The following is a 26378-nucleotide window of genomic DNA, read 5'->3' on the forward strand; positions in this document are numbered from 1 at the left end:
CTCTCTTACCCTGTGATTCTAACAAGGCTGAGTAAAATTGGCTGATGTATCTACTAGGGCACTGGTCCAAAGCCTCTGTAAGGCTTCAGGCTGGGAAGGATGCATGTGGAGTATCTCTGCTCTCTGGGCTGCCTACTGCGAGTTGACATCATTGTTATCTTCCTGGTCATGGCCCAGCCTTGAGTTCAATACCAGGTGCTCATGCAGTACTGAGAAAAATAAGTGAAGAGCTGCAACTGCCGGCAGTGCATCACAGACTCCTCCTCTGAGCAGAGAGAACAAAAGCTGCAAGAGGTTTTGAAATGGACCTCCCAGGTTCTAATTCTTTTAATATATTTTATTAATGTATTCATATTACATCTCAATTGTTAGCCCATCCCTTGTATCCTCCCATTCCTCCCTCCCTCCCATTTCCCCCTTACTCCCCTCCCCTATGACTGTGACTGAGGGGGACCTCTTCCCACTGTAAATGTTCATAGGGTATCAAGTCTCTTCTTGGTAGCCTGCTATCTTTCCTCTGATTGCCACCAAGTGTTTTGGGCTCTTTGCATCGTCTCTTTTGTGGAGTGTTTTACTTTAGACCCAAAAGCAGCTGCGGTGTTGGTTTCTGAACAGTTCTTAGGAAATCTGGTATCCAGCCCTCTTTTGTTTCACTATCCTTATCAAGTTTTGCTCTTGAAGCTTCTCTCAACTTCAGTTACATCAGATGACTGCGAGCGACCGCTCTGGCCAGTACTGAGCACTTAGTCTATAGATGGCTCCTGGCTGTTGTGGGTTTGGGATAGGGTCCACAGGAAAGCCGCTAAGTGACTAAGGCTCCCCGGAGCTGCTTCTCTGACGCTGTCCCTGGATGGCCTTTCCTCTAGCCTGACTGTGGATCTGACAGTCTTGTGTTAGCACTTCTGACCTTTCTTGATAGTAAAGAAACCTGCAGTCTAATGTTAGCGTATCAGAAGAGAAAACCTTCCTGCCTAAGGCAGCCTCATGAAGGAAGTGGCATCAAAAACACTGGGGACTTACTCTTGGTTCTGGGTAGGCCGTTTGGGATGGTGGGCTGAAGCTCGTGAGCATGTAGTACAATTGTGGGAAACAAAGATATTAGGGCTGTCCACAGACCAAAAACCCCAGCATAACATATCGGGGGAGATAGGCTAATAATTTATATAGCTCTCCACGCTTTAAGAGGTACACTTGGGCTAAATACCGGAGGAGGACTACACTTTTTAAAGAGCTGGTTGAAATAGTAGAAAAAAAGGAGATACAATGTTTCTTTTAGTATCTACTATATGCTTTGCCTGGTGCCAGGTACTTTAAAGATAGGCGATTCTCACAGCAGCACCATTGTGAGAGAGATTTTCAATTCCCTCCCTGCATATGTGTTCACTAGCATGTGTGTGGGCTCACGTATGTACACATGCATCAAAAGCCTTCCTCAGTGGCTCTCCGTCTGATTCATCGAGTCAGGGTCTCTCACCGAACACCAAGCTAGCCAGCCAGCTTGCTCCGGTGATCGCCTGTCTCTACATTCCGAATGCTGGAATTACAGATGGGCTGTTGGATCTGCCCAGCATCCCGTGGGCCCTGGGAATCCAAATCCCAACCCTATCCTCATTCTAGCAGGACAAGCAGTTTAACTGCTGGGCTATCTCCCTGTGCCAGAAAGACTTTTCTCTTGTATGAGCCAGGCCAAGAAAGCAAGGCTTGCAGGTGTTGTACAAGGCATCTCCACAGCATGCCATGTGGTAAGAGGGAGGGGTGGGTTGCTTTATACTCCAATCCACTCGACCCGACCACTCATATTCTCTCTCTTATATCTCCTCAATGCATGTCTTTTTATATCTTGACCACTAGACAGAGAAAAGGGTGTGGGAGTCTTTCAGAAACTGAAGTCTGTGACCCATGACCCATGAGGTTGGCTGTGAGCTCCTTACCAACAGCATCAGGTCTTTGTGGATGGGGCACAAGAAGAAGTAACGGAGCCAGTGTGATGCCCTGCTGTTCTCTTTGGAGCTATTCTTTTCAAAATAGCTGGGTAGACTTTCCCACTGAGAAGTGCCTGCTTGGGTTGGGTGTTGTCTCGTTCACTTTTGACCCCATCTCTGTGGTTAAGTGAAGGCAGACTGACTTGTGTTTCTTGACAAATTCTTGGACAGAAGTTCACTCTCAGTCTCCCGAGGGTTGACTTCTCCAGTAACCAGTAATCTGTTGTCTGTTGGGAGAGCATCCTGAAGGTACTCTCTCCAGGCTCCACCCACCCACACCAAGACAGCTGTGTGCTCCAGGGAGCTTGACCTAACCCCACCAAGTCTCCACGTTCCCATGCATTAGGCACACGTGTCTGTGCTGATGAGGAATGTCTTGGCTTTGATTTATCACGAGCCAGCTCAGAGCTGAATATCACTAAGAGTTTCCAGTAGACAAAGCTTTAAATTTCTTACTTATAAAATAATGAGTGTAGGACTATAAAGACAAGTCTTTACTAATTTCTGAAATTGTTTGAAATAAGAAGCCTACTATCTGGTCGTTATTCCAAAGTGAATAACAGCCTGGCATCAAGAGTTTGCGTATGCCTCAGGAAGACATGTTTTAAAAGTGGAAAATGTCAAAAGTGAGGCAAAGAGAAATGAATAATTCCAGGAAAATTGTAAAGCATATGGGAAAGTGTGCAGATAGTACTTTATATATTAAAAATGGCACGACAGAATAGATACTAAGAACTGTATTATAAATTCCACAAATTCCATCCATCTGAACTTAAACTAAGCGTAGATGTATTCTCTTAACTTGAACTTCTTAGTGTTCACTCTCCTGTGAGCTGTGGAGTTGTCTTTAGAGATAGCCACTGTTATCCCCATCTGTAGATGTGGTGCCTCACACAAGTTTCAGGGGTGACACTGAGATTTGCCCCTCCCTGAGATAGCAGTACGACTTGTGCTACATGCCAGCTATTTTAAGGTCCCCAGAGAAATAAAGCAACACACTGTGGGAAACTGTAAAACAACTTCCTACTTAAACATAATATAAAATATGTTAGCTTTGAGAGCTATTAGAAGCTAAGAAATTAAAAATGGAAACATAAACCACTAATAATGAATAATTTTGTTATGAAAATAACAAAAATAGTATGTATTTTAGTATGGGAAAAACAGTCTCACTTATGGGAGCAGGATCTAAGGGAAAAAATACACAATCTAAGGAGGCAAGGAAGCATCACCATAGCACTTAAACTGTTACTAATAGCCATGTGAATATAGTATGCATGCCTAACACACACACTGGAGCTTTATGGCTGCCTGCAGAATTTCCTCTCTTGCTCATAACTTTTTCCCACCCATCATCATTTCCTGATGACTTCTGCTCCTTTTGGCATTGTTCAGAATTGTTCTTAATATAAATTCTGAGGCAATTAACTCCTCCATCTTACATTAGGGCTCCGAACATATTATTTAATTCCTCCAATCAATTCTGTTTCAACCACCATATAGTATTGATGCCCATTTTTTTTTCAGGCAGGAGAACAGGCTTAGAGAGTCAAGAAGTCACTGTGACCCACACTGTGAGGAACCTGAGCTGTACTCCTGAAAGCATGCACATCAACACTGCAGAAAAGAGAATACAGTGGACGGACAAGAGAAGCAGTTTTATCTCAAATTCTTTTGTGGTATTTAAAAGTGTGAGGAGGGGATGATTCTATAATTCAAAAGTGATATGAGCTTTGTTTGTGCATTTTCTATACACAAACTGAAAAAAGTTAAAAAAAATATCTAGAATTATGTTTCCTTTCATGTCTTCAAACTTCCAGAGGGAAAGAATTCCTATATGACATATTTCAAAGGATAAAGGGACAGTCAGAACACTAAAGGGAACAGGAAATCTTACAGTGCCAGGGGCTAAAAGAAAGTTAAGAAATTTCACATTTAACATTTTTCCGGTCTGTGATGAGCAACTGGCAAAGAGTTTCTTGAAGGGCAGTGGGCAGGCCTCAGGTACAGACCAGTTGTGACAAAGGGCAGAGATCAAGGTCAGAATTTTGGGATTGGAGAAAACACTGCTGAGTCACTAAGAGAACTCCCTGTAACTACAAAAGAATGCCTTCTGTCTGTGTCCAGTGTAAACAAGATTCTAGATTTAGGAAAGCCTAGATCTAGAATCCAGCATATGAAGCAGAATATCTTGGCCCCACAGCTGGGATTTATCCAAGTAAATTACTATGAGCTAAAATAAATATCCAATCAGGGGATATTTATTATATTCATTTTCAAAAGGCTGGCTCCGAGTGTTCATCCTCATGTTTTCTCCTTGAATCTTGAGCTTCCTTTTCCATAGAAACAGTGGAATGGGATATAGTTTTGGACTTGAAGAGACAACACAGTATACCTACAAGTTTAAAAGTGCTGGTCTGAGTTCTGGATCTTATAAGCACGAATCAAAGGAGAGAAAAGAAAGAGCAGAGGCAAGGATTTGTCTTGTTGCTCAGCACAGTCCCCACAAAGCACAAATGTAGGAACGAGGAAAAGCATTTTTCTCCTGAGATTCTCTGTGCCTTTTGACTTCCTCTTGCCTTTCTTACATCAATGACCTTTTCAGATATGCCTCATTCTTCAGAAACCAGCCACACCATGAAAATATCTGTTATTGTAGTGTTGAAGAACCACAAATGTTTAATCAGCCTCTAGACAGTGTTAGGAAGAATCTGAGTCAATTCGTGTAAATGAGTAAATGACTGGTTTGTCCATTCTCATACAAACATATGGTGTGTGTGTGTGTGTGTGTGTGTGTGTGTGTGTGTGTACACAATCAAGGTATGATGGAAGCAACTAGGTGTTCTGATGTCATGAAGGAACTTTGCAGTGGGGAGAGTTAGATCATAATGATTCAAGAACAAAGCCAAGAGGTCAGTGAGATATATGCCTTAGGGGGTCAATGCTTTTCCTTATACAGCCAGCGGAACCCTGGGGAAAGCAGTGGACTCAGTTGTGGAGACCTGAAACAGGGCGGTAAACACAAAGAAGAGCAGGCAAAGAGAGCAGACAGGAGCACCAGGGGATGGTCAGACTGCATAAGTCTGCAAGGAAGATTTATGCTTCTGAGGTTTATCCTAAGTGAGAACAGCAGCACCCTGGTCTGATTTGCATCTTAAAAAGATCCCCCAGAGGAAGCAGAGAGACATGTAGGAGGCGGCTCTGCTTGGAGGGTGTGCATGAAGACAGGAAGGAGGGGGCAGTTATGTGGATCCATTAATTACACTTTAAACAGAAGGCATGCAGGAGTTGAAGGTGATGGAAAAATAGGAATCAAGGCCTCCTGGGTGGACGATGAGAGTGTCTTTCTGAGAAGGTTGAACCTGGAGAGAACAGGTTTGGTTGAAGGACAGAGGCCACTGAGCTGCTGAAATTGACACCTCTGTTTGGACACGGCAATGTAGAGCTGCAGACTTCACATCGGGCACGGGTGCAGGGAAGGTGACCACGATGTGACCGCAGCTCAGTGGATGGTAGCGGCTGCTGTGCGTCTGGCGAGCACTGGTGTGCAGATCGGATGTAGTTGGGAAGACTGTTCCCAGGGAATGATGGGAAGAGAAAGGAGAGGGCTGGAGACCAACCTGGGGCTCAAGCCGTCAGTTTGAGCTTAGAAGAGCCTGTTATGGAAGCCTCTTCCTGCACACAGAATGGTGATTTAGAAAAGGATGCCCTGCTCTGCTCATAGGTGTAGCTTTCACGCACTAGGAAGAGTCAGGACCATATGTGCACATTTTTTTAATGAGCTGTTGGTACCTGTTGGTATGATGAGCTATCTCACTCACAAAGCCACAAACTTTTCTTTATAGATATGACAGACTTTGGAGCACTCAGTGCTAAATGTGTGTCTTGACCAGGGATCGATGTGGAAGGGGAGGTAGAAAGATTAGAAGAGCCTGAGGTGGTGGATGACTTCAAAGGAACAGAGTCTGCAGAGAGAACGGTACTGATACACATGTGAACTCACAAAGACTGTGACAGCAAACACAAGACCTGCCACCGAAAAGGGGAAGGAAGATATTACAAACGTCCCACTCCCCAACCAAGTAGCTACTTGTAATTGATAAGAGAGAGAAAATCAGTTTTTTCCAATGAAGTGTCACTAGGTGTATTACCCACACTCCAGGGCATCTCCTGTGCTCAAGAGTAACTGGCTTTTTTTTTTTTTTTGGAGAATTACATATGAATCAACCTTTACCTGGCACGGAGGTTCCAAGAGCGACAAACACAACTGCAGTCACGGAATCTTTCAGACCAATGGTGCAGCCGAAGTGGGAAGCCAGATCTCCAATGAAGGCTGTCAGTAGGCCTATCATGAGGATGGAGACAATGAAGCAGGCCCAGCCATTCCAGTATTCTGTAGGTGGGACGAAGGCAAACAGAACCTTCCAGAACACCGTGAGAAAGTGCATCACGTAATCAAAACAGGAGGGTAGCTTCTCTTCCCCACATTCGTCATCATCATCATCTTCCCCTAGAAAAGAATAAAGCACATGTTGTTAAGACCAACCATTCCCTATATCTCTTCCGAGGCCATTGTCACAATCCACTGAGGGACAGGAGGCTATCTGAGGTCAATGAAGCTCGGAACTTTCTAAAAGTCAGTCATAATGAACCAACTATTTAACATGGTATGCAGGGACCACCTTGCTGAGCCAAAAAACCCATATGCAATCAATACTCCCTTCCCATGTGCTGCTCACATCACCTCCCAGAGGATTTGTAATCATAGTGATGAAAAAGATTTCTTACCGGGCGTGGTGGCGCACACCTTTAATCCCAGCACTCAGGAGGCAGAAGCTGGTGGATTGTTTTGAGTTCGAGGCCAGCCTGGTCTACAAATCAAGTCTAGGACAGCCAAGGCTACACAGAGAGACCCTGTCTCAAAAAACCAAAAAAAAAAAAAAAAAAAAAAAAAAAAAAAAAAAAAGAAAGAAAGAAAAAGATTTCTTGCCAAAAGTCGGAAAGCTGAGAGGGAAGTATCTCTGGAAGTTTGGACAAAGTTCTACTAGAGTTTCTCTTGTTCAGCTTAAAGTCTAATTGGAGATTGATGGTTGTGTGACTCCAACAGGGTAGTATCCAGTCAAGACCCCTATGCACAGCATGGGCCTTTTATATCACTCTGGATTCACCTTCTTTAGCTAAAGGATTTCAAACGTTGTCTTAGGCAAACAGTATTTTATCTGTACTTTCTTCAGCTTTAGAGCTAAAAGTGTCTTCCATATATATTCCTATCCCTTCTTCCTTCTCCTTCTCCACTCATCTTTGGAAATGCCTCTCATTCCTCCTTGGAGCTTCCATGTCTCCATGTACTTAAGATTCTGGATGAAAGGCTCTCAGTGTATTCCCCTAGCAAAAGCGCTGAGGAACTTGCTGGAAATGCAAAATCTCAATCTCATAGAGTGTGACAAGAAGTCTGGGCTTGAATAAACCTTCTTTGTGATCTGACTGCATGTTCAACATTCAAAGCGGCTGCTTTATCCACAATTAGGCCTGTTTGGTATTTTCTCTTCTCCAGTTGGCTGTCAGCCTTTTATGCATTTGTCTCTCTAGCATTTGTCATCTCCATCTCTTAGATCCCTATGTGCATGTTAACAGAGGGAAGCATGAATAGATTGCTACTGATTTTACTTCACAATGTCATTACATAATAGATGCATGTTGATCATAATTTCTCCAGTTAAATCACACTTGAACACATAGAAATGTAGGAAGAATACTGAATGGTCGAGAAGCACTTAAAGAAATGCTCAACTTCCTTAGCCATCAGGAAAATGCAAATCAAAACAGCTCTGAGATTCCATCTTACACCTATCAAAATGGCTAAGATCAAAAACTCAAGTGACAGCACATGCTGGCAAGGATGTGGAGAAAAGAGAAGACTCCTCTATTGCTGATGGGGGTACAAACTTGTACAACCAGTTTGGAACTCCATCTGGCACTTTCTCATAAAATTGGGAACAGCTCTACCTCAAGACTCAGCCATACCACTCCTGGGCATACACCCCAAAGATGCTCCGCCAAACAACAAGAACATTTGCACAACTATGTTCGTAGCAGCACCATTCATAATAGTCAGAATCTGAAAGCAACCTAGATGTTCCTCAACTGAAGAACGGATAAAGAAACTGTGGTACATCTACACAATGGAATACTATACAGCTATCAAAACCAAGGATATCGTGAAACTTGCAGGCAAATAGGGAGAGATGGAAAAGATCATCCTGCGTGAGGTAACCCAGACTCAGAAGGACATGCATGGTATATACTCACTTATAAGCAGATATTAGCCACATAGTACAGGATAACCATACTAAAATCCACAGACATAAAGAAGCTAAGTAACAAGGAGGAGCCTAGGGAGGATGCTTAATTCTCATTCAGAAAGGCAAATAGAATGGACACTGGAAGCTGTTGAAGAGAGGGAAAGGACAGGAGCCTACCACAGAGGTCCTCTGAAAGACTCCACCTGGTAGGGGATCGAAGCAGAAGCCAAGTCTCACAGCAAACTGTGGGCAGAGGGCAGGGGATCTATGGAAGAGTAGGGGGATAGAAGGACCTGGAGGGGACAGGAGCTCCACAAGAAGGCCAGAGGGGCCAAGCAAGCACCATGCATCAAGAGACATAGGACTCCTGCTCAGGTGTAGCAGATAGGCAGCTCAGTCTCCATAGGGGTCCCCTAGTAAGGAAAATAGGGACTGTCCCTGCCATGGACTCTGTTGCTTACTCTTTGGTCACTTCTCCCTGGCAGGGTGCTTTCACAGGCCACAGATGAAGAGGATGCAGGCAGTTCTGATGAGACTTGGTAGGCTGGGGTAAGATGGTAGAGGAGAAGCTATCCCTCTCTCTGAGGACTAGGGGCGGGGCAAAGGGGGAAGAGGGATGGAAGGTGAGACCAAGTGGAGATGAGTGAGGGGGCTATAATTGGGATATAAAGTGAAATAAATTATAAAAAAATAAAATAACTCATTCATGTGTTTCAAATTATGATAGTGAATGTCACTTTTCTCAAAGTAATAAAAAATACATATTCATGTTTTATGATGATAATTTTTAAAAGGAACTTCTCCTTTTGCTTACTTTCTCCAGCACTAAACCAGAATTCATTTTACTTTGTTCCAACTAATGTGGCTGGCAGCAGGCAGGCCTAGAAGCTCTCTAGATGACTGTACGATCTGAGCATGCCAGTACCAAGCAAACAGCTGTGCTCTTTGTGACACGGTCCAGGGTGAAGCCAGCTGGGGTAAAATGAAGCACGGAAAACTCCTTAACCCAGTGGTTCTGAATCTTTGAGTATGACTCCTTTCGGGCCACATATCAGATATCTTGCATTTTGGATATTTACATTACAATGATAACAGTAGCAAACAAAGTTATAAAGTAGTAATGAAAAAAATGTCTATGGCTGGTGGGTCGCCACAATTTGAGGAACATTAAAGGGTCACAGCATTAGGAAGGCTGAGAACCACGGCCTTCAGCATGTCCGTGCTTCTCCGGAAACGATGAAGTGGCATGCCAAGGTTTGCTGCTGGCCGTACATGAATAAAGAAGAAGCGATGGACTGCTCTCCTGTGATCACACGGTTACAATTACTGCATGCATCGTTTGATTGTAGAAAAATGCACCCTTGTCTCTGATGCCTTGTGAGGCAGCCAGTAAGCTACCAGGAGCATGCTCTAATGAGTACATGGAATCACTTGGGTCACGTGAACTGATAGAAAGTTCTGTAAGTGAAAATGCATTGCTGACTTCCCAGGTCCATGCTATAGGAATGAGAAGACATTTTTAATAACCTGGTCCGAAAGCATCTTTTGAATAAAGGCATCTGGGGCTACACTATACTCCTTCCTCCAAATCAATGCTTTGAAGCCCTAGGCATCAAACTTTAGAACATGATCTTACTTAGAGATAGCGTCTTTAAACAGTCATGTGAGATGATGCATCAGCGAGATATTGGCACTGGACATGGTGGCACAGGCCTGCTGTCCAGCACTGGAGAGGCAGAGGCAGCAGCTAAAGTTTGAGTCCACCTAGGCCATGCAGTGCGAGCTTACTGCAAATACATAGGTATGTGCAAGCCAAGAAACTGTTTGGGAGAAACCAAACCTACTCACAGCTTGATGCACAGAGAATAAGTTTCTTCTATTTAAGCATCTAATTCATGACAAGTGACTGAGGTAGCTTTGGTCAACTAACAGCAGCTCTTTGGAATCCTCCCATGTCACCACTTCAACTCAGGGCACGCATATCAACATGTCACATTGTATTACAACTACGCACACTTACTGCCTGTCACTTAAAAACAAAATGAACACTGTCCGTGCATTTAGGAAATTTCCTTGTTTGTTTCTCCTTTTTTTTTTTTTTTGTCCTTTTACTCTTCATTGCCCACTTTTCTTTTACCCTACCTTTTGTTCCAGATAAAACTGTGAAAGCTTCAGTTTTCATAGCTAACCTTAGGTGAGCAGAAGACGAGAACCATGTTAGGTTTGTGTCTGAGTTGGGTCTGACTCCTTCCCTTTTTCTTTTTCAATGAACTATAAAGCACACCCACCTGTGGGCTCAGCAAAAGTGCTCGGATTTCAGGTTGTGTCTGTTTGATATCATCATTTTCCTGACTTCTATATTTGTGGGCACCTTATACTTTCTCAGGACATACGAATAAAATGTTTGGAAAACAATGAATTTCCATCACCCACAGAAGCACAGAATATTCTTCCTCTGCAAAATCATTTAATCTGGGAATGATTAAGTCTCAAAATGTAAAGATGAATCAGAAAGCAAAGAATGAAACATCTCAGAAGAAATGACACATGTCAATCAGGGGTAGATGTTACATTTATTTTCATCTTTCCCAAAAGGACTGTGCATGGAAATAATTAGACCACGTGTACCAGGTGTCTGATGATGTTTCAAGCTAACGATTATCACGTTGCTTGTCATTATATCCTCCCTGATAGGAGTACAGCTGTGTTTTCCCACATCTCATTGTTTAGTTAACATGATGTTTCCTAAGGTTATAGTCTAGAGTTTTTGTTCTTTAAACAAAATAACACAAAGTAAGACAAAGGGTCCTTTAATCCTTGGGAAACAGAGGCAGGTGGATCTCTGTGAATTCGAGGCCCAGCTGGAGCCATGTAGCAAGACCCTGTCTGTCAAACCAAAACCAAAATAGAAAACCAAAATGTAGTGTGTGTGTGTGTGTGTGTGTGTGTGTGTGAGAGAGAGAGAGAGAGAGAGAGAGAGAGAGAGAGAGAGGGGGGGGGGGAGGGGGCGGGGGAGAAAGCGACAGAGAGAATATCCCAGAGCCTTCCACCATTGTAGGGAATCGTAACTGGTTTCATGCTTAAGTCTGAAATGGGAAGTCCACATGTATCTTATAGCATTTTAAACCTGAAGTGTGGATCCATTCTTTTTCCTGGGATCTCACCGAACTGTATAAATTTTAATGATTAGTGAACAAGTCATAGAGCTATTAAAAATGACCACTGACTGCCATGCAGGCTGCACAATTATCCTGTCTTGGGGAAGGACAAGAGTGTATGATGAGCAGCCATCACCAACTGGCTATCCTTGAGTGTATGATGAGCAGCCATCACCAACTGGCTATCCTTGAGTGTATGATGAGCAGCCATCACCAACTGGCTATCCTTGAGAGCAATGGAACATTAGCCCCTCCTCCATACCTTGGGAGAATTTTTCACGCCAGGGCAGAGAAGACAGCAATCTGCTGCTTCTGTAGCCTGCCAGTGTGGGATTGCTTGAAGCCATATTCTCCCTTCCTTTCCTTCCTCTGCGCTAGCATAGAGATAGACAAGTTGGTGGGTTTGCTTTTATAGGCTCCCAGTTAAACCCCTCTTATCTCAGAATCCTTCTTTTCAGCTTTATAGATTCCGCTAATGGAAAGATAAACAATCTGGGTTCCATTAATCCTTCCTGGAGCCTTATAAATGGCTTCCCCGATACCCATCGGATTCCATAAATATAACCGTAAAATAGTTTAAAATAGCCAAGTCATTAAAAGTGCAGGTAGTGGAGGTGGCTTCACTTCAACTATTGATGGAGTAACAAGGTGCCCTGCCCTGGAGCACAGAGCAAGGGTGTCATCAGCTCAGTGGACCATGGAAGGTGAGCAGGAGGCTTGGCGCCAGCTGATAACTTATCTCCTCAAGTAAACAGGTGTTCCTTGACATCTCTCCATAGACCAAAGAGTGATTGGGGGACCAGAAAAAGAGGCTGCTGGGGTGACTCACGCACTTAAGCTCAGTAGCATTTACTGTCTTGCTCTTACTCTGAGTGGGGTTTTCTTTTCCTTTCTCATTTTATGTATTTGTAAGTTATTTTTTTAAAATTAGGAACAATTACCATTTTCTGGTCTTAATGGTTTCTATGTATCAGAAGTTCAGTGACCTCAAAAGCAAATCCTAAGGATTCACCTCTTGGTTTGGGTTTGGACATTAATGAGCATGCTCAGAGATTGCCACCCATTATCTGAGGGAAAGTTTAGTTTGTGTAATTAAATTGTTAACGTTTTTTCTAAGTAAACTTAGAAAGATACTTCCTTGTCAGAGATACCTTAAAACTCAGTTTGCCTGTTTTTAGATATGTGAGTTGCTTACGCACAGGAAAAACTGGACATTTGCTTCTGTCATCTGAAACAAGTGGGCATTAGAAGGAGAAAAACAAACAAACAAAAAAAAACCAAAAAACAAAAAACCACCAAACAAACCCTGAACTTCAAGCTGGCCAAGGTTAACCTTCGGTTTAATGTCAATTTCCCTATAATCATCCTTCCACAACGTGCACTGGTGCCACACTCAAGAGGGCCAGATCTACCAGAGGATTTACAACGTTACAATCTGAGTGTGATGGTTCTGGGTATCAGCTCAGCTGCTGGGTCTCAGTCGTTTCTGCAGGACCCATCCCCTAGGCAACAATAAACCTAAGCCTCACCCACGTGCTGGGTTTCATGCCACTGAGATGGATACAGTCCTGTCACTCTCAGTTTCAGGTCTGTGATCCATTGTTAGCCTGCTCCTCTGAGGACCTTCTAATTGAGCTAGTGCTTATTACTTAAAACATGGTGCTTGGAACCAAACTAAACCAAACTAAACCCCTCCAACTCTAATGGACACATCTGCCCTTCACCTGGATACAGTGGGAAGCTCTTTCACTCGTCTCCTGTGAGGCACTAGACTTCCATTAATACAGGCTTGGAGCCTTCTATTAGCTGCATCATGCAGTCAGCTTCCTTATACCTTTACTCGACGACTCATTGCCCACAGCCATGCAGGGCACTGTCACCAATAGGGTGGCTGCTTTCTTGGGCCATTCACATATAATCTTTCTGTTGCTCTTTCTTAGACTTTTTAAGAGAGGTGATTATGTCTTGTTTTATTCTTCTTTGGTCTATGAAGTGTGTTCACATTAAGGCAATTCTGTATCTTGGTAACATATCAGTTTTTCTTCCTTCCAAGAACTTGGCCTTTTGTATTATAGCATCATTCAGAATAACTAAATTACGGCATCCACCTCAGTGTCTAACAAGAGAGGAATGGATGGAAAAATGTGTCTTATTATATAATGGAAAATTTTTAGTCATAAGAATGAAGTTAAGTCACTTTCAGGAAAATAGAACCTAAGGAAATTAAGGCCTTAGGGAGACAAAAATTATGTTTTCTCTTGTTTATGGTTCTAGATTTTATATGGATACATAAAATCATGAATGTGATTATATAGATGCAAAAATAATATATGAAATGAAAGCATAAGGGAAACTTTCTAGCAAAAAAGGGGGGGCTAAAAGGATCAGGGAGGGGTGAGAAACAGGATGGTGGGTCATAGGAGGATATGCCCCATACACAATATAGACTTGTATGAAAACTTAAATAATTACAAATGAACTAAAAATGAACTTGTCCTCTTGAAGCTCCTTTTAAAATATACATTTGAGTCGTGGGAAACAAAAGCATGCCCTTTGAAGTAGACGGTGCTTCCTGGGGAGCATACGAGCCTGTCTGTTGGCTACTTTTCTTGCTGCCTGAGCCCATGGAGCCAGAGGCCTGAGAGAGACTCGGGATAGTTTTTTCCCACTATCTAATGAGATCAGAATTAGCATAGGGACACTAGTTCTGGGATCTGTGGTTACTGGACACTGGTATGCACAGTGATCTCCAGGTCACTTCTCTCCAGTTTTCATCCTATTTCTATCCATGAGCACATGGGACCCCACATCATTGTCCATCAAATTTGAGCTGAAGATTGCTACAGCGTTTGTAGCCTCGACCACTAGCCTAGTCTTGCATGGAGGAGATACTATATAGGTTCTCCCGAGAAATTTCACCAGTGACGTCCAGGCCGCAGGCAGCTGTGAAGCAATCTCCTCTATAGGACCAGGGTTTATTCTTAGGGAGCCAAGGGTCAAGGGACATGGGACAATACTAAAAAGGGACCCTCAAAGAGTTTTAATGGGCGAGTTTCAATCTTGGTTGAGACAAATGTGCCACTGGGAGGTTTTCAAGAAGATCAGAACGTTTTCCAGCTTAGGCCCTTCTCGCTCTTGTTAGGATGGTTAACACAGCTGAAGAAATATTTCACGTGACAGAAATATTCCTCAGCACCCTAGCTACTGTCAAAATGAAAAACGGATCCACTAAGGGGTTTATAGCTCTCTGGAAGTTGGGTTATTACCAAAATGAAACTGTGAGAAGGAGACATCGTCTGCTTGAGTGTAACCGCCCCCCCCCCTTCTCCTACATAATCATAATTAAAGTTTGACATTATCCGTCGTGCACGCTTTGCCTCCAGCTCTTCCCTTACCAGGCCAGCAGAGCAAGAGTCTTGAAACTTAATGTTCTCTAATCATCTGTTCATTGTAGCATCAGAAGGATTTCAGGGCCCTGCAGTAGAAACATTATTTCCTGCAGGGTTGAGTAACCTAAGAAACAAACCTTTGGCAAGTAGGACCTACACACAGCAAGCACTCATGCCTCCTGCTGGCTTTGGTGGCTTAGTCATAGTGGGAAGTAAGTAGTTGGGCACACCAGGTTCTAAGACTGACCCAGGGGGATCCATTAGCACTTTGCAAATATGGGTGGCTGTGTCTAAATTAGCCTCCTGTGGTGAGGGAGGCTGAGCCTTGGAGGAGCTGTTAGGGCAGGCATGACCTTGTAACTGTCAGCAAAAATAATGATGTTATATCCCAGAAAGCTGTTAAAGTTGACATGAAGGGTAGTTAGGTACCCAAATCTCCTGATCTGCATGAGGGGTACCCAGACCCACTTAGGACGTGGTTACAGTGATGCTCTGGGTGCTGGCTCTCTCCCTAGGCACTTTCATGCATGTGTGTAAATGCCCACACCTCTCCCTTCATGTTCCCAGGAACCCAATAAAGGCATATTAATAAAATACTTCAAGGCTCTAAAGGTGCAAGTGACTTGCTTACAAGCTCTAAAATTCTTTCTGCTTCCTCATTGCCATGACAAATTAGATCATTTGTGTCCCTAGGGGAAAAGAATCTCTGCCCTTTGTCCAGGAAACTTTCTTTCAGGTACAATCTAATCTCATTGTTATTGTTTGGTGAAAGGTATGATTGAGAAATATCTGCCCTCTTTAGGCCTCTGCGTGATTTATAAAGTGTTGAGTTACGCTTTCTGGGACTGGCTGGCTCCACTTTATTCTATGGGTCCCAGACTGGTGGTTTTATATCAGCTTTGTGGGAAGTGGGATTTTCCTTTATTTTGGTTCAAACATCATTCTCTCTGGCCATCAAGCAGGAAGGACGCTTGTCCTTCATTGGTGACAAAAATCTTCCTCGGGCCATTTTTTTCTGACCTCAGGGACACTTGCACAGACTGTTCTGATCTTGGAGTTCTATGAATCCATTGCTCTCAAAGGGCTGGCTGAATGGGTGTCCAAGATTCTAATCATGGCCTTGGTTTACACAATATGAAGTGATTGCAGTTGCTGAGGACATCCTTCATCTGCTTGCTCCTACTTCCTCCTCTCAGTTGTGATTGTCAACAACATCTCCATAAATAGGCCCCCATCGGAAAACAAGGCTCCGCCCATGATTCACATGGGTACCTCACAGGGTCCCTTTGTGCCCTCATTTCTTCTTTAGATAAATGAATACAGGCATAACTATTTTTTTCTTTTGTGATAAGACTTTTAAAAATTTCTCTCTCTCTCTCTCTCTCTCTCTCTCTCTCTCTCTCTCTCTCTCTCTCTCTCTCTCTCTCTGTCTCTGTGTAGGGAAGAAGATGGGGCAGGCTACTTGAGAAACCCCTAAAATGAGGTACCCTCAGAGAAATAACCACGCATAAAGGCAAACACTGTGTGGAGAGGCAGTAGACGAGCCTCTGCATAGATTGATCACATAGAGCCTAGAGCCAGGAGTGGCTTCCAGGCATGGAACTCTGGGAGGCACAAGCTGGACGAGACGGAAAGAGGGCTGGTAGCCTCAGAATCAGAATCCTTGGCTGGGCTAAGAATCTGCCATCTGTCCCCATGTTGTAAGGGCGCTCAGTGGCACTGCACGGGGCTGCTGTGCGCAGTGTCAAAGGAAACAACTGTTCACCCAAGGGAGGCCTTTTCACTCACTCTGTCCCATGCTGCTACGATTCTGGGCTCAGGAAAGTCCCGGCTTTTGTTCTGCCTAGCCTTGAGGTATCATGTCCCTGGGAACCCCACAGGCTGTCCAGCAGCAGATAGAATGTCTGGCTGGCTGGTGAAGACAGCGCCCAGCTGCTCCGACAGGAAAAGAGCACTGCTGTATGGCAGAAGCAAGAGCCTCAAATTCCAAAGCTGCCTCTGTGCTGTGCTGCTTTACAGGAGACTCTCTCCCTCTCTGGTCACAATCTTAATTTATTAAAAATGTGGAAAACCAGAACAGATTATTAATAGGCTCCTGCCCAGTACTTTGCTGGGACTTGGACCTAAGGTATTCTGACAGGGAAAAAGACACAGCACTCAGTCAGAAATGACCAAACCAAGACAAGGAAGGAAATATCTCCTGGATGGGGAGTGTGTGTGTGTGTGTGTGTGTGTGTGTGTGAAAGTTGATTAAGGAAGAAGCTTTCATTGCAGGATCAGAGATGGCAAGGACTTCAGGATAACGTACTGTGAACAACAAGAATTAGTATAGAAGGTTGCTGTGGTACTGATTGTTGCTACTTAAAGTGAATGTGTGTGTGTGTGTGTGTGTGCGCGCGCACGCACGCGAACGCATGCACACATCAGGGGTTTGTGTTTCTTCTGTTTTCCAGTTCTTTGGATGATACTGGAGTATTTCCCCCACTGAAACAGTATACAAAGGCTCCCACCTGGGGGCGAGAAGGACCACTGCGTCTTAAGAACTAATGTGGGTAAGTAACAGCTACATTTGTCTTCACAGCACAGTGGCCAATGCCAGCCAAAGAGCTACTGGACCCTGAGATTGGGCACTGTTGGCAGAGCCACGCTGTTGCCTCTCCAGACAAAAGCGGCATTAGAGACATGACTTCAGGCTTATGAAGGAGTGCTGAGTCACTCCGGAGCCCTTGAGTACAGTGTTTTCCTCAAGATTTTTTAAAGAGGCAATTTAAGAGAAAAAGCAGCCTAACAAGCCAAAATTCTTTTCTGAAAAAAAAAAAATCAGCTAACACACATCCAGGGGCCAGAAAAGAATTGTTCTGCCTCCTGTCTCCCATGCCTGTAGCCCATTTGATTGGCCTGCCTACCTTGCTCCGAAACGGTGAGGGGAAGCTATTGAGTTCTTCGTTTTTGCCTGCTGCCACTGACAATTTTAAATTTATGGCTATCATAGGGCCTCCCTACCTGTATGACTTAGACTTGTGTTCCACAAGGAGTTTCTGGAAATTGCTGTTATTATTTTCTCTCTCATTCCTTCTACTTTTACTCTTTCTCAGGTTGGTTCATAATCATCAGCTAAATAGGAAGAGAATTTCAACAACTGTATGGACAGAGAATGCCATCCTCAATGTAAATTATTTGCATATTCAATTGTACACACATATTTTCCATTTCCAAGCTCATGCTTATGTACCTCTGCCTGCCATGTGTATATGAATTTGATAAAAAAATAAAGGATTCCAGATGTCTCAATGTTTTTGGAGCAGAGCATGTATGTAAAAGTCTGTCTGTGTACATATTTAATCTGAATCAGATACCATAACATGCTTAGCTCGAAGAGATGCATCTGGTGTCTGTGGTGCCCTTTGACCAAATGCAACTACATAATTTATATAACACACACTCCAAGACAGACGTCCCTTCTCCATTAAACTTAGACCCTCAATTTCAAATAGCGGAACTGTGTAAGTCAATTGCCCAAGATGAAGGACCCTTTGGATGTCCTTCCTTTCCTCAAATGTTTCTGTCTCACAGACAAGTCATAAGGCTGTAGGTTTCAATCCCTTCCATTCACAGGCCAGGAAGGCAAAAGGACTTGTTGCCAAGAGCAAGGCAAACCAGAATCTGCATGTGCAATGAGAGCCTCCTTGTGGCACTGCTCAAGAGCAAGGCGGTGCTGGGAGGGGTTCTGCTTACATTGGATTGCCTCAGCATCCCTTGAAACTCAGTTGAGGTTTCATTTTTACTACTTGGGACTTTCACGCTGACACTTATGTCAGTTAATTACCGTCTTGGTGGGGGCGGGAGTGGGGTGGGGTGGGCGCCACTGAAATGGCAGCTTTCAAACACTTCATTTTCATTTGAGAACCTTCTTGATCCACCAGCATGCACGGGCGAAGTATTGAAGACAGTAGCATCCCATGGTGCCAGCCTCGGGGTGCCTTTGGCTACCTCCTGGTGTGATCAGTCCACTGGGAACTCTATTCTGTATTCAGGATGGGCACAGCACCTGCTGGAGCCAAACTGGCCTCATGTTGAATGCTTTCTTTTAGACAATGAGGTTTCCTCTGACCTTAGAGTGTGCCAGTTAGGGAGTGGGGCGAACACCAGACCTCTTGGCATCTTTCTCATCTTAGTTTCCTCTGAGGTTAACCCAGGACTATCCCTTCATTCGTTCTCTACTTGGAGGAGAGACGTCGAGTGCAGGCTGCTGCTCTTCCGAACACATAATCTGGGCAAGGCAGGTGGATGGCAGGGTGGCTTTTTGTTTTTTGTTTTTCCATTGTCCTAAATCAGGTAGGCCACAAAGCGCACGGGGACACTGTAGGCATGCGATGGTTACTGAATGAGTGTTCCCAGGTCTCAATTTGGGATGGTACCTTAGTGATAGCCTAGTGTTGCCTTCACATTCCTCGTTGATGAGACCCAAAGTCATAAAAATTATATACGCAGTCAAGGATATGCCAAGAGGTTGAACCAAGACAGCAAGAAGGTCTTTTTGGTCATTTTGAGGTGTGTGTGTGTGTGTGTGTGTGTGTGTGTGTGTGTGTGTGTGCCTCTCTCTCTATCTTTCTTTTCATTGTAAAAATGCCAATAGGTGCTATATAAGATATGCAAAAATTATGTTAAAAGGACTTCAGAAAACTCATTACTTTTGGGTTTTGAAGTTATCTGGTGAAATAAAGGCTAATGTATTGCACTTAAAAAAAAAAAAACCAAAACACAGATTACCAGGCAGCAGAAACCCATGAATATGAGTAAGAAAACAATGTTTTACTTCATTCTTTTGGGAATTGATGAGTGTATGCCCCAAAGAACTATGAATTAGATTGTAAAGAGACAAGAAATATTGTGAAAAATGGTTTATGTTGCAAGCTGTGGTTCCAATACCCAGACTATGACACGTGCACCACTGGATGTAGGTGTGACACATACATGTGTCTGTGTACACCTGCATCTCTGTGTTTCTATGGCTGTCTGTGTGTCGGTGTATGGGTGCATATGTTTGTGTGTATTGGTATGTAGGCTTTTGTTTACTTATGTGTTTGAGGGTATACACTTATTGCCTGCACATCTACATTTATACACATGGTCTATGTGCTTCTGTGTACATGTGTATATTTTTCTGTATATGCACTCAGGCATCAGACACTGTCAGTGAGACCATACCTCACAACAGCGATACTCCTTAGCTGACCTGTACTCCAGCACGGCCCCTTTCCAACTCACTTCCTGAGTGAGTGACAATATTTTTCTGACTCTCAGTATCCTTATATGGATAACACATTCAGTACTGCCATGAAACCAAAAGTCCAGCCAATAAAAATTTCAGCCACCTAACATTTTAGCAATAGGTTGAACTACCTGCATGTGTACAATTTTTGCTATACTTGATTTTAGAATCTTCAATACATATTAGTCACTTACAAGATATCCCATTTTGGTACCCAAATTTATAGCTAGTCCATGAAAGTGTGCATGGTGAGTTAGTGAGTTAATGAATATGGCACACTTTCCCCCACTTTACACAGGAGGGAACAGAGATGAGGTGGCTGAAATAATCTGCCGAGTCACCCAGGGAGTTTTTTGAAGGGCAGAGGCACAAATCCCCACCTGTCTGCAAGGCTGGCCTCATCACTTCCTGCATCCTTCTTAGCCAGAGGCTGGAGTGATGAGTAACAGCATGGAGGCTGTGGAAGGGACAGGAGCATCCCAGTGGGGTGTGCCCAGCTTGTGGTTCGCCCTGTAGGTTGATATCCCTGTCTCCCCTATACTTTACTGATACTTGATTCTTAAGACCCGCCCAAAATAAATGCTGCCCTCGGGGAGACACAAAGAAGAAAAAGGAATTGGTGGTGGTGATGCGGAGTCAGATTGGATAGGTACCAAGTAGTAGTGTCATTGAGAGTGTGTGCATGGATACATCCTAAAAGCACTTAGTGGGGCTGGGCTTGCCTTGGAATGTTTTGACGGCTCTTTAACCACTGCACACGAGTGATGCTGGTATCCGAACCAAGAAGCAACAGAAGGAGAATTGCTGGACTGTGACTGTTTAATCCCCTCCTAATCTCTGGAGTCTCTTAAGTCCTTCAGCCCTTCACATACTCAGTTGTCAGACTTAGTGAGGAGAAACATCATGGCCACAGAAGCTCAGGTACTGAGCTGTAGGGGAACAGCTCTACCAGCTAGTGACTTTGAAGCAGGTTATGAAATAGTTAATAAAGGAAAAAGAGAAGGCAAAAGCCATTTACAAAATTATTACTTTTGTTTAGCAAGACACATAGATTTAATTTTGCACAGAAAATTGCTTGGGAAAGACAGTCTCAGCAGAGCCTTTCAAAGACAATTTAATATTTTTAATAAGGAAAATCTTTCTGATTCTCAACTATTTAGCCATGAAATCTTAAAAATCCAATGAAAGTCTGCCTTCAATAAATGTGGCTTTACAAATTTTATTGTCTGTTTAACAACCTGAGAATATTAACATTCCTTAGGCACTTAAATTCAGTCATAATTACAAACATTGCACTCTGAAAACTGTCTTTCATGCAATTTAATGTAATTTAGTGCCTATAAACCGAGTGCTTATTTTTCAGCTATTCTGTGTCGCAAAATTGTAAATAAGGTCAATTAACCCAGGAAGTGGCAAATCTCGAAGCATTTTCTAAGCATTGTCTCTATCTCAGCAGTCATTTAGAAACACACACATGAGTAACACACACACACACACACACACACACACACACACACACACACACACACAATAAAGCTTGGGGAGTTTTGCATGCCATGCCATTAATTAACTAGTTTCCAAAAGATTTGGAGCTGGGTGACTTGTCACATATCAGCAATATATTTGGAAAGATGCAAAGTTTTAGGCTATAGAAGGAGCTCCAGGCTAAGGTGGACAAGTTATTGAGGCACTGCCTGCAGCGTGAAAATGACATTAAGGCTAGGACTATAACTCAGTGGTAGCGAGCTTCCCTGGCACATGTAAGGTGCTGTTTGTAATCTTCCTTAAGATAAGAAAAGAGAGCTGGAGTCAAGACTAGACTCCTTATAAAATAATGCCAGCATTTATCAGGAGCAGTGACCAGGCTAGCCTGCCCAGGAAGTAGGCGGGGAACAATTTTCCTTACATTGAAACATCTTTATCTGAGGAGTCCTTTCCAGCACATCACAGCTCAAGATAAGGGCTGGAGACATGGATCAACTAAAAAATGCTGAGTGGGCAAGTGTGGGATCGGGGTTCGATACACAGCATCCACCCAAGAGGCTGGGACTTGGGGTGTGTGTTTGTTGTACCAGCATCAGGGAGGCAGAGACAGAGGCAACCCTGGGTCGGCTAACCAGACAGTCTGGCGAGAGAGCCTGTCTCAAAAATAAGGTGGAGGCACCCCTAGCAAAATATTAGGCATGCATCTTTGGCCTTTAAATGTGCACATACATGTGAACATACATGTGCACACACACGTGCACACATCTCAACATTCATCCCCCCCCACCCCCACACAAACTATCTTCTAGAGCCTTTTTTTCTGAAACTACTAGGTTCTTCCATCTATATAATCCAGGCAACAACTAAAAGAGCTCCATGGGAATCTGAAAGGATCTCTTCAGTGTCTGCTAATCCCAATAACAAGTTTTTAAATGAGGCGTCCACGTCTTCATATTTGTTTCTCTGCACACCTCAGCACCAAATGCATGACTTTGGCCTTGGCAGTAGCATAGCCCTCCTCACTGCGTCCTTAACTTTAGAGCAGTCTTGAAGCATTTGTCACACTTTCTTAAAGTGACTAAAATGTGTGAGAGGACGAATATGGAACCACTCTGTTGCTCAGAGAGCCAGTCTGCCTTTAAATGGCCTACTGAGGGACTCGTGCTGGCCTGCACACTCCCTGTCTCCTTCTGCGGCCTCAGTGGTCGCTGTCTTCAGCTTACGATCAGACACACACGAGCCGTGTGCTTTACTTGCTTTAAGCTCCTGTACCCGGGTTTGAGCGGGACTGGCTGTCTACTCCTTTCTTCCCCACAAGAGCAGTGGTGGACACAGGCCGATACAGGAATAGTCACCAGCACTCAGCCTTCACACAAATGCTTCTATATCCTTGAGCAGCCAAAGGAGACCTGGAATCCTGGCACATGTTTCACCACCGTGCTATATTGTCTTTAACGTTGCAACCTGAATGTGTCAAGGCTCCATACCAAGTTGGAGAGTTCTGAATGTTTCTACTCTGAACTTCATCAATGTTCTTACGTGCTCAGTTCCTCTTTACAGAGGGGAGTGTGGTCCTGTCTCAGATGCTCATCTTTGACATACAGAAAAGTATAAGCCCCCAACTGGTGTTTCACTCTCCTTCTATTACAGTTGAGACCTAAAATTTAAACCCACCTTCCCAAGCACTTATCTGCTGTTTAATGCTCATAAATTCCTACTGCATACTTGACTGCGAGAAACCACAGCATGAGGAAGGCCAGCATTAGTAATAAACAGCTACATTTTTTTTTCTTTTTAAACCACTCTCTGTTCCCACAGCACTTGGGAGATCTGTCCAAGTACTCTGTGGCAGATTGGAAAGAGGAGGCTGTGACAGAAGCCATGGCCTGACAGCTAGTGATGCCGTTTCTATATTTTACAGCTTGGGAATCTCTCAGTGCTTAGAAAACCCTGGCTCCGCTGACTGGCTGCAGTGAGATAAGATTGTGGGGATGTGGGAGAAATAAACAGAGTAAGTGGAGTAAAAGAAGACAAGAAGCGAGGCAGTGCTGCCTCTTTGAACCTAAGTGACTCATTCTGCCCCTATACACATGGAGAGTGGACAAGGCTGGGCATCACAGGAAGGACACACTTTGGTTCATGTCCTCAGGGCCATCCTACAGGATAATTCTTAAAGAAATCCTTGCAGTTTCCTTGTACAGGAAGAATCACAGTGTGCTTCACTGTGCACCTTGGACGAGCCAAAGCAAATGCTTGAGGTGTTCAGTGACTCGGAAGGGGAGTAAACGGGTACAGTGGTGGCAAAGACGTCTCAATGCCTTCCTTTTTCTTCCTGTGACTTTTCTCCTTTTTGTCTTTCACTGGGCCAATGTGTGCTGCCTTCAGGGAGCCAGACAAAACTCCATGATTGGCTAAACAGTGAACTAAGACACAAATCCGCTTGACTTTGTCCTGTCTGTCTGCTCCCCTGAAAGAACGATACAGGGGACAGAGATGCTGTTTTCTCTTAATTTTGCCACGAGTAGTGCTTTGCCAGTGGCAGAATAGGAAAACTTAGCCCAAGAGGTGCAGTTTTTTCACCTCATGGAGCACAGAGCGAGTCACTCACCAGCGCTGACAGTGATGGCTTCGATGAACTGCTCTCTCCAGCTGTTTGTCCCCACCACGAGAGCCAGGTTTGTCTTCTTAATGAGTTTGTCCACAGTGCTCTAGAATGGGACAAAGAGATAAGACAGTAAGTTCTGAGGTTGTAAAGGCATCAGGAAATCGGAACCCTAGTTTGGAAGTTTGGGGGTTCTGTAAGGGGTAGCAGATGTCAGGCTGGGTAGAAAATTATGGGCATCAAACACTGTTGTGGTTTTGTAAACAATTGTGGTCATTAGAAACATTCTGAAATGGAAACTTCTTCACAGAGGAAACAGACCTCCCTTACTGCTCTAATGGCGGACCAGGAGCAGCTGCAGTGTTTCCAACAGCAGCCTCTTCAAAGGCCTACCCACCCAGGCTCCTCAATTGTTCTGTGAACTTTATTCTCCTTGCCTTGTCTGTCACATGCTGTCTGCCAGTGAATCAGTCCTGGCCCTGTTCAGCATTGTCTGTAAACACCTAGAAGTGACAGATCTGAGGCTGAAGACATATTGCTGTAGTTTTGCCTGTTAAATGTAGCCAGGCAGCAGGGTTTCAAGGTTGCTTGCATGGTCATCAATACACAAATAATTTGACCCGGGGGGGTAGGGGGGGTTGAGGTGGTGATGCAGAGGGGACCACTAGACTTTTCAGCTTGCTAATATTATCAGCCAATTCTGTTCTTGCACTACTGCTGCTCCATCAGGAATATATTAGGTGAGCAAAAGTCAACATCTGTGGCTTAGGGCTCACTTGCTAATGACCTCGCATTGCATTTCCATACTTTAATAGCACAGAGGTACATGCCCCTCGTTTTACTTTAGAACCTAGTCGGCAATTCGTTTTGTGCAATTACCACTTTCTAAATTTGGTTAATAAAACAACAGGACTTGCAAAGCAGTCACAAGAAAACTAAGGAAGCTACGCACAGTCAAAGCGCTACCGCGAATCCTCATGGCAACTACAGGAAGAAGGGGGCATTTCCAGGACACCGAGGCTGCTCTTCCTAGAGAAACTACGGCACCAACTAGTCCACCAAACATCCAAACTTACTGTCAGGGCATCCTCGAATTTCCACTAATTGCAAAGAGGCAGAAAATACATATTATTTGCCTGAGGTAAAGATTTGTACATGCTCAATGCAGGATACCGAACTGTGGTTTGAGAGAGATAACGTTACTGGCCAAGCAGGAGTCAGGAAAATGGTATCTGGGGAGCTGGATGAGAGGCCAAAGCCAATTCATAAATATCAAGCATGTTAGTTCAGAAAGAGTCATTGGAACTGACTTGAGACATTGAGAGGAAAACAAGTATGAAAGGAGCCACCTCCAACTAGCTCGCTCTGTATCTGCAACATTATTCTTGGTTGGCTTGTATGTCCTTAGGGCTGTGACCTCTCAGCTGCCTGTCCCATATCCAGAACTGCTAGTGCCCTGATAACGGCTCTCACAGGCGCTGCTCTTGGGCACAATAAATTGAAACACACGACAGGCATCTGTCTTTTCTCTCTCGGCTCAGGCACATCTTATCCGGCACTCTAAGCATCTTGCCCAGTGCCAATTCAAAGTGCTTGCTGTGTGGAATGTAAAAAGAAATGACCTCAGGTTTTCCCACATGTAGTGGAAACTTGGGGCATCTCTTCCCCAGAAAGGAGAGCACACGCTGTGCTGTAGCAAGGGCAGAGAGCCATCCAATTAGAGATAAGCAGTTGGCCATCTCTCCAGCCGCTGGACACAGGCTTCCCCGGGAAACGTCTTCTAAAGAACCAACTTTCAGGAGAACTGAGCTTAACGTTACCGATGTGGGCAAACCCAGGTATACTTTAAAATGTGGTACATTTTAACCAGAGTGGCAGAGCCAATTTTTTTTCTCTTTGTCTATGGAGGAAGGGGATTTGAATCAAGGTGAACTGAAGTTCAGACAATCTCTCTCTATTCACCTGGAGAGTTCTTAAACTGCCAGTGACCTTCATGACACTATGCAAACCTTCCCCCTTGACAGCAGGCATTAGTAAAGGCACAGTCTCAGCATGGCAGCTTAGAACTTGGAGCGGGGGATGGCAGTGGTGTGTGCAGCCCAGCTTGTGCTGTTCTAGAGCTCTGAACAAGTTCTCAAGTTACATCCTAGAAAAGCAGAACACTTAAGTGAAGAAAGCCGATGCTGAT

At 44.0% G+C, this 26378-nt stretch overlaps 1 protein-coding gene across 11 annotated transcripts in view; it reads right to left on the reverse strand.

Moving 5' to 3' along the window:
- The window catches only part of SLC8A1 (solute carrier family 8 member A1), a 361990-nt gene that overhangs the window by 17847 nt on the left and 317765 nt on the right, over positions 1–26378 (reverse strand). For all 11 annotated transcript variants that reach the window (XM_084792249.1, XM_084792247.1, XM_084792250.1 and 8 more), the window contains 2 exons: positions 24197–24296; positions 6217–6492 (listed from right to left, as the gene is read on the reverse strand). In XM_084792249.1, the coding sequence (XP_084648375.1) occupies positions 6217–6492; positions 24197–24296 (376 nt within the window). The remainder of the gene's footprint in view (positions 1–6216; positions 6493–24196; positions 24297–26378) is intronic.

The sequence above is a fragment of the Acomys minous genome (genome assembly GCF_964271855.1).
Source record: "Acomys minous genome assembly, chromosome: 8".
In the NCBI taxonomy this organism is placed as follows: domain Eukaryota; kingdom Metazoa; phylum Chordata; class Mammalia; order Rodentia; family Muridae; genus Acomys; species Acomys minous.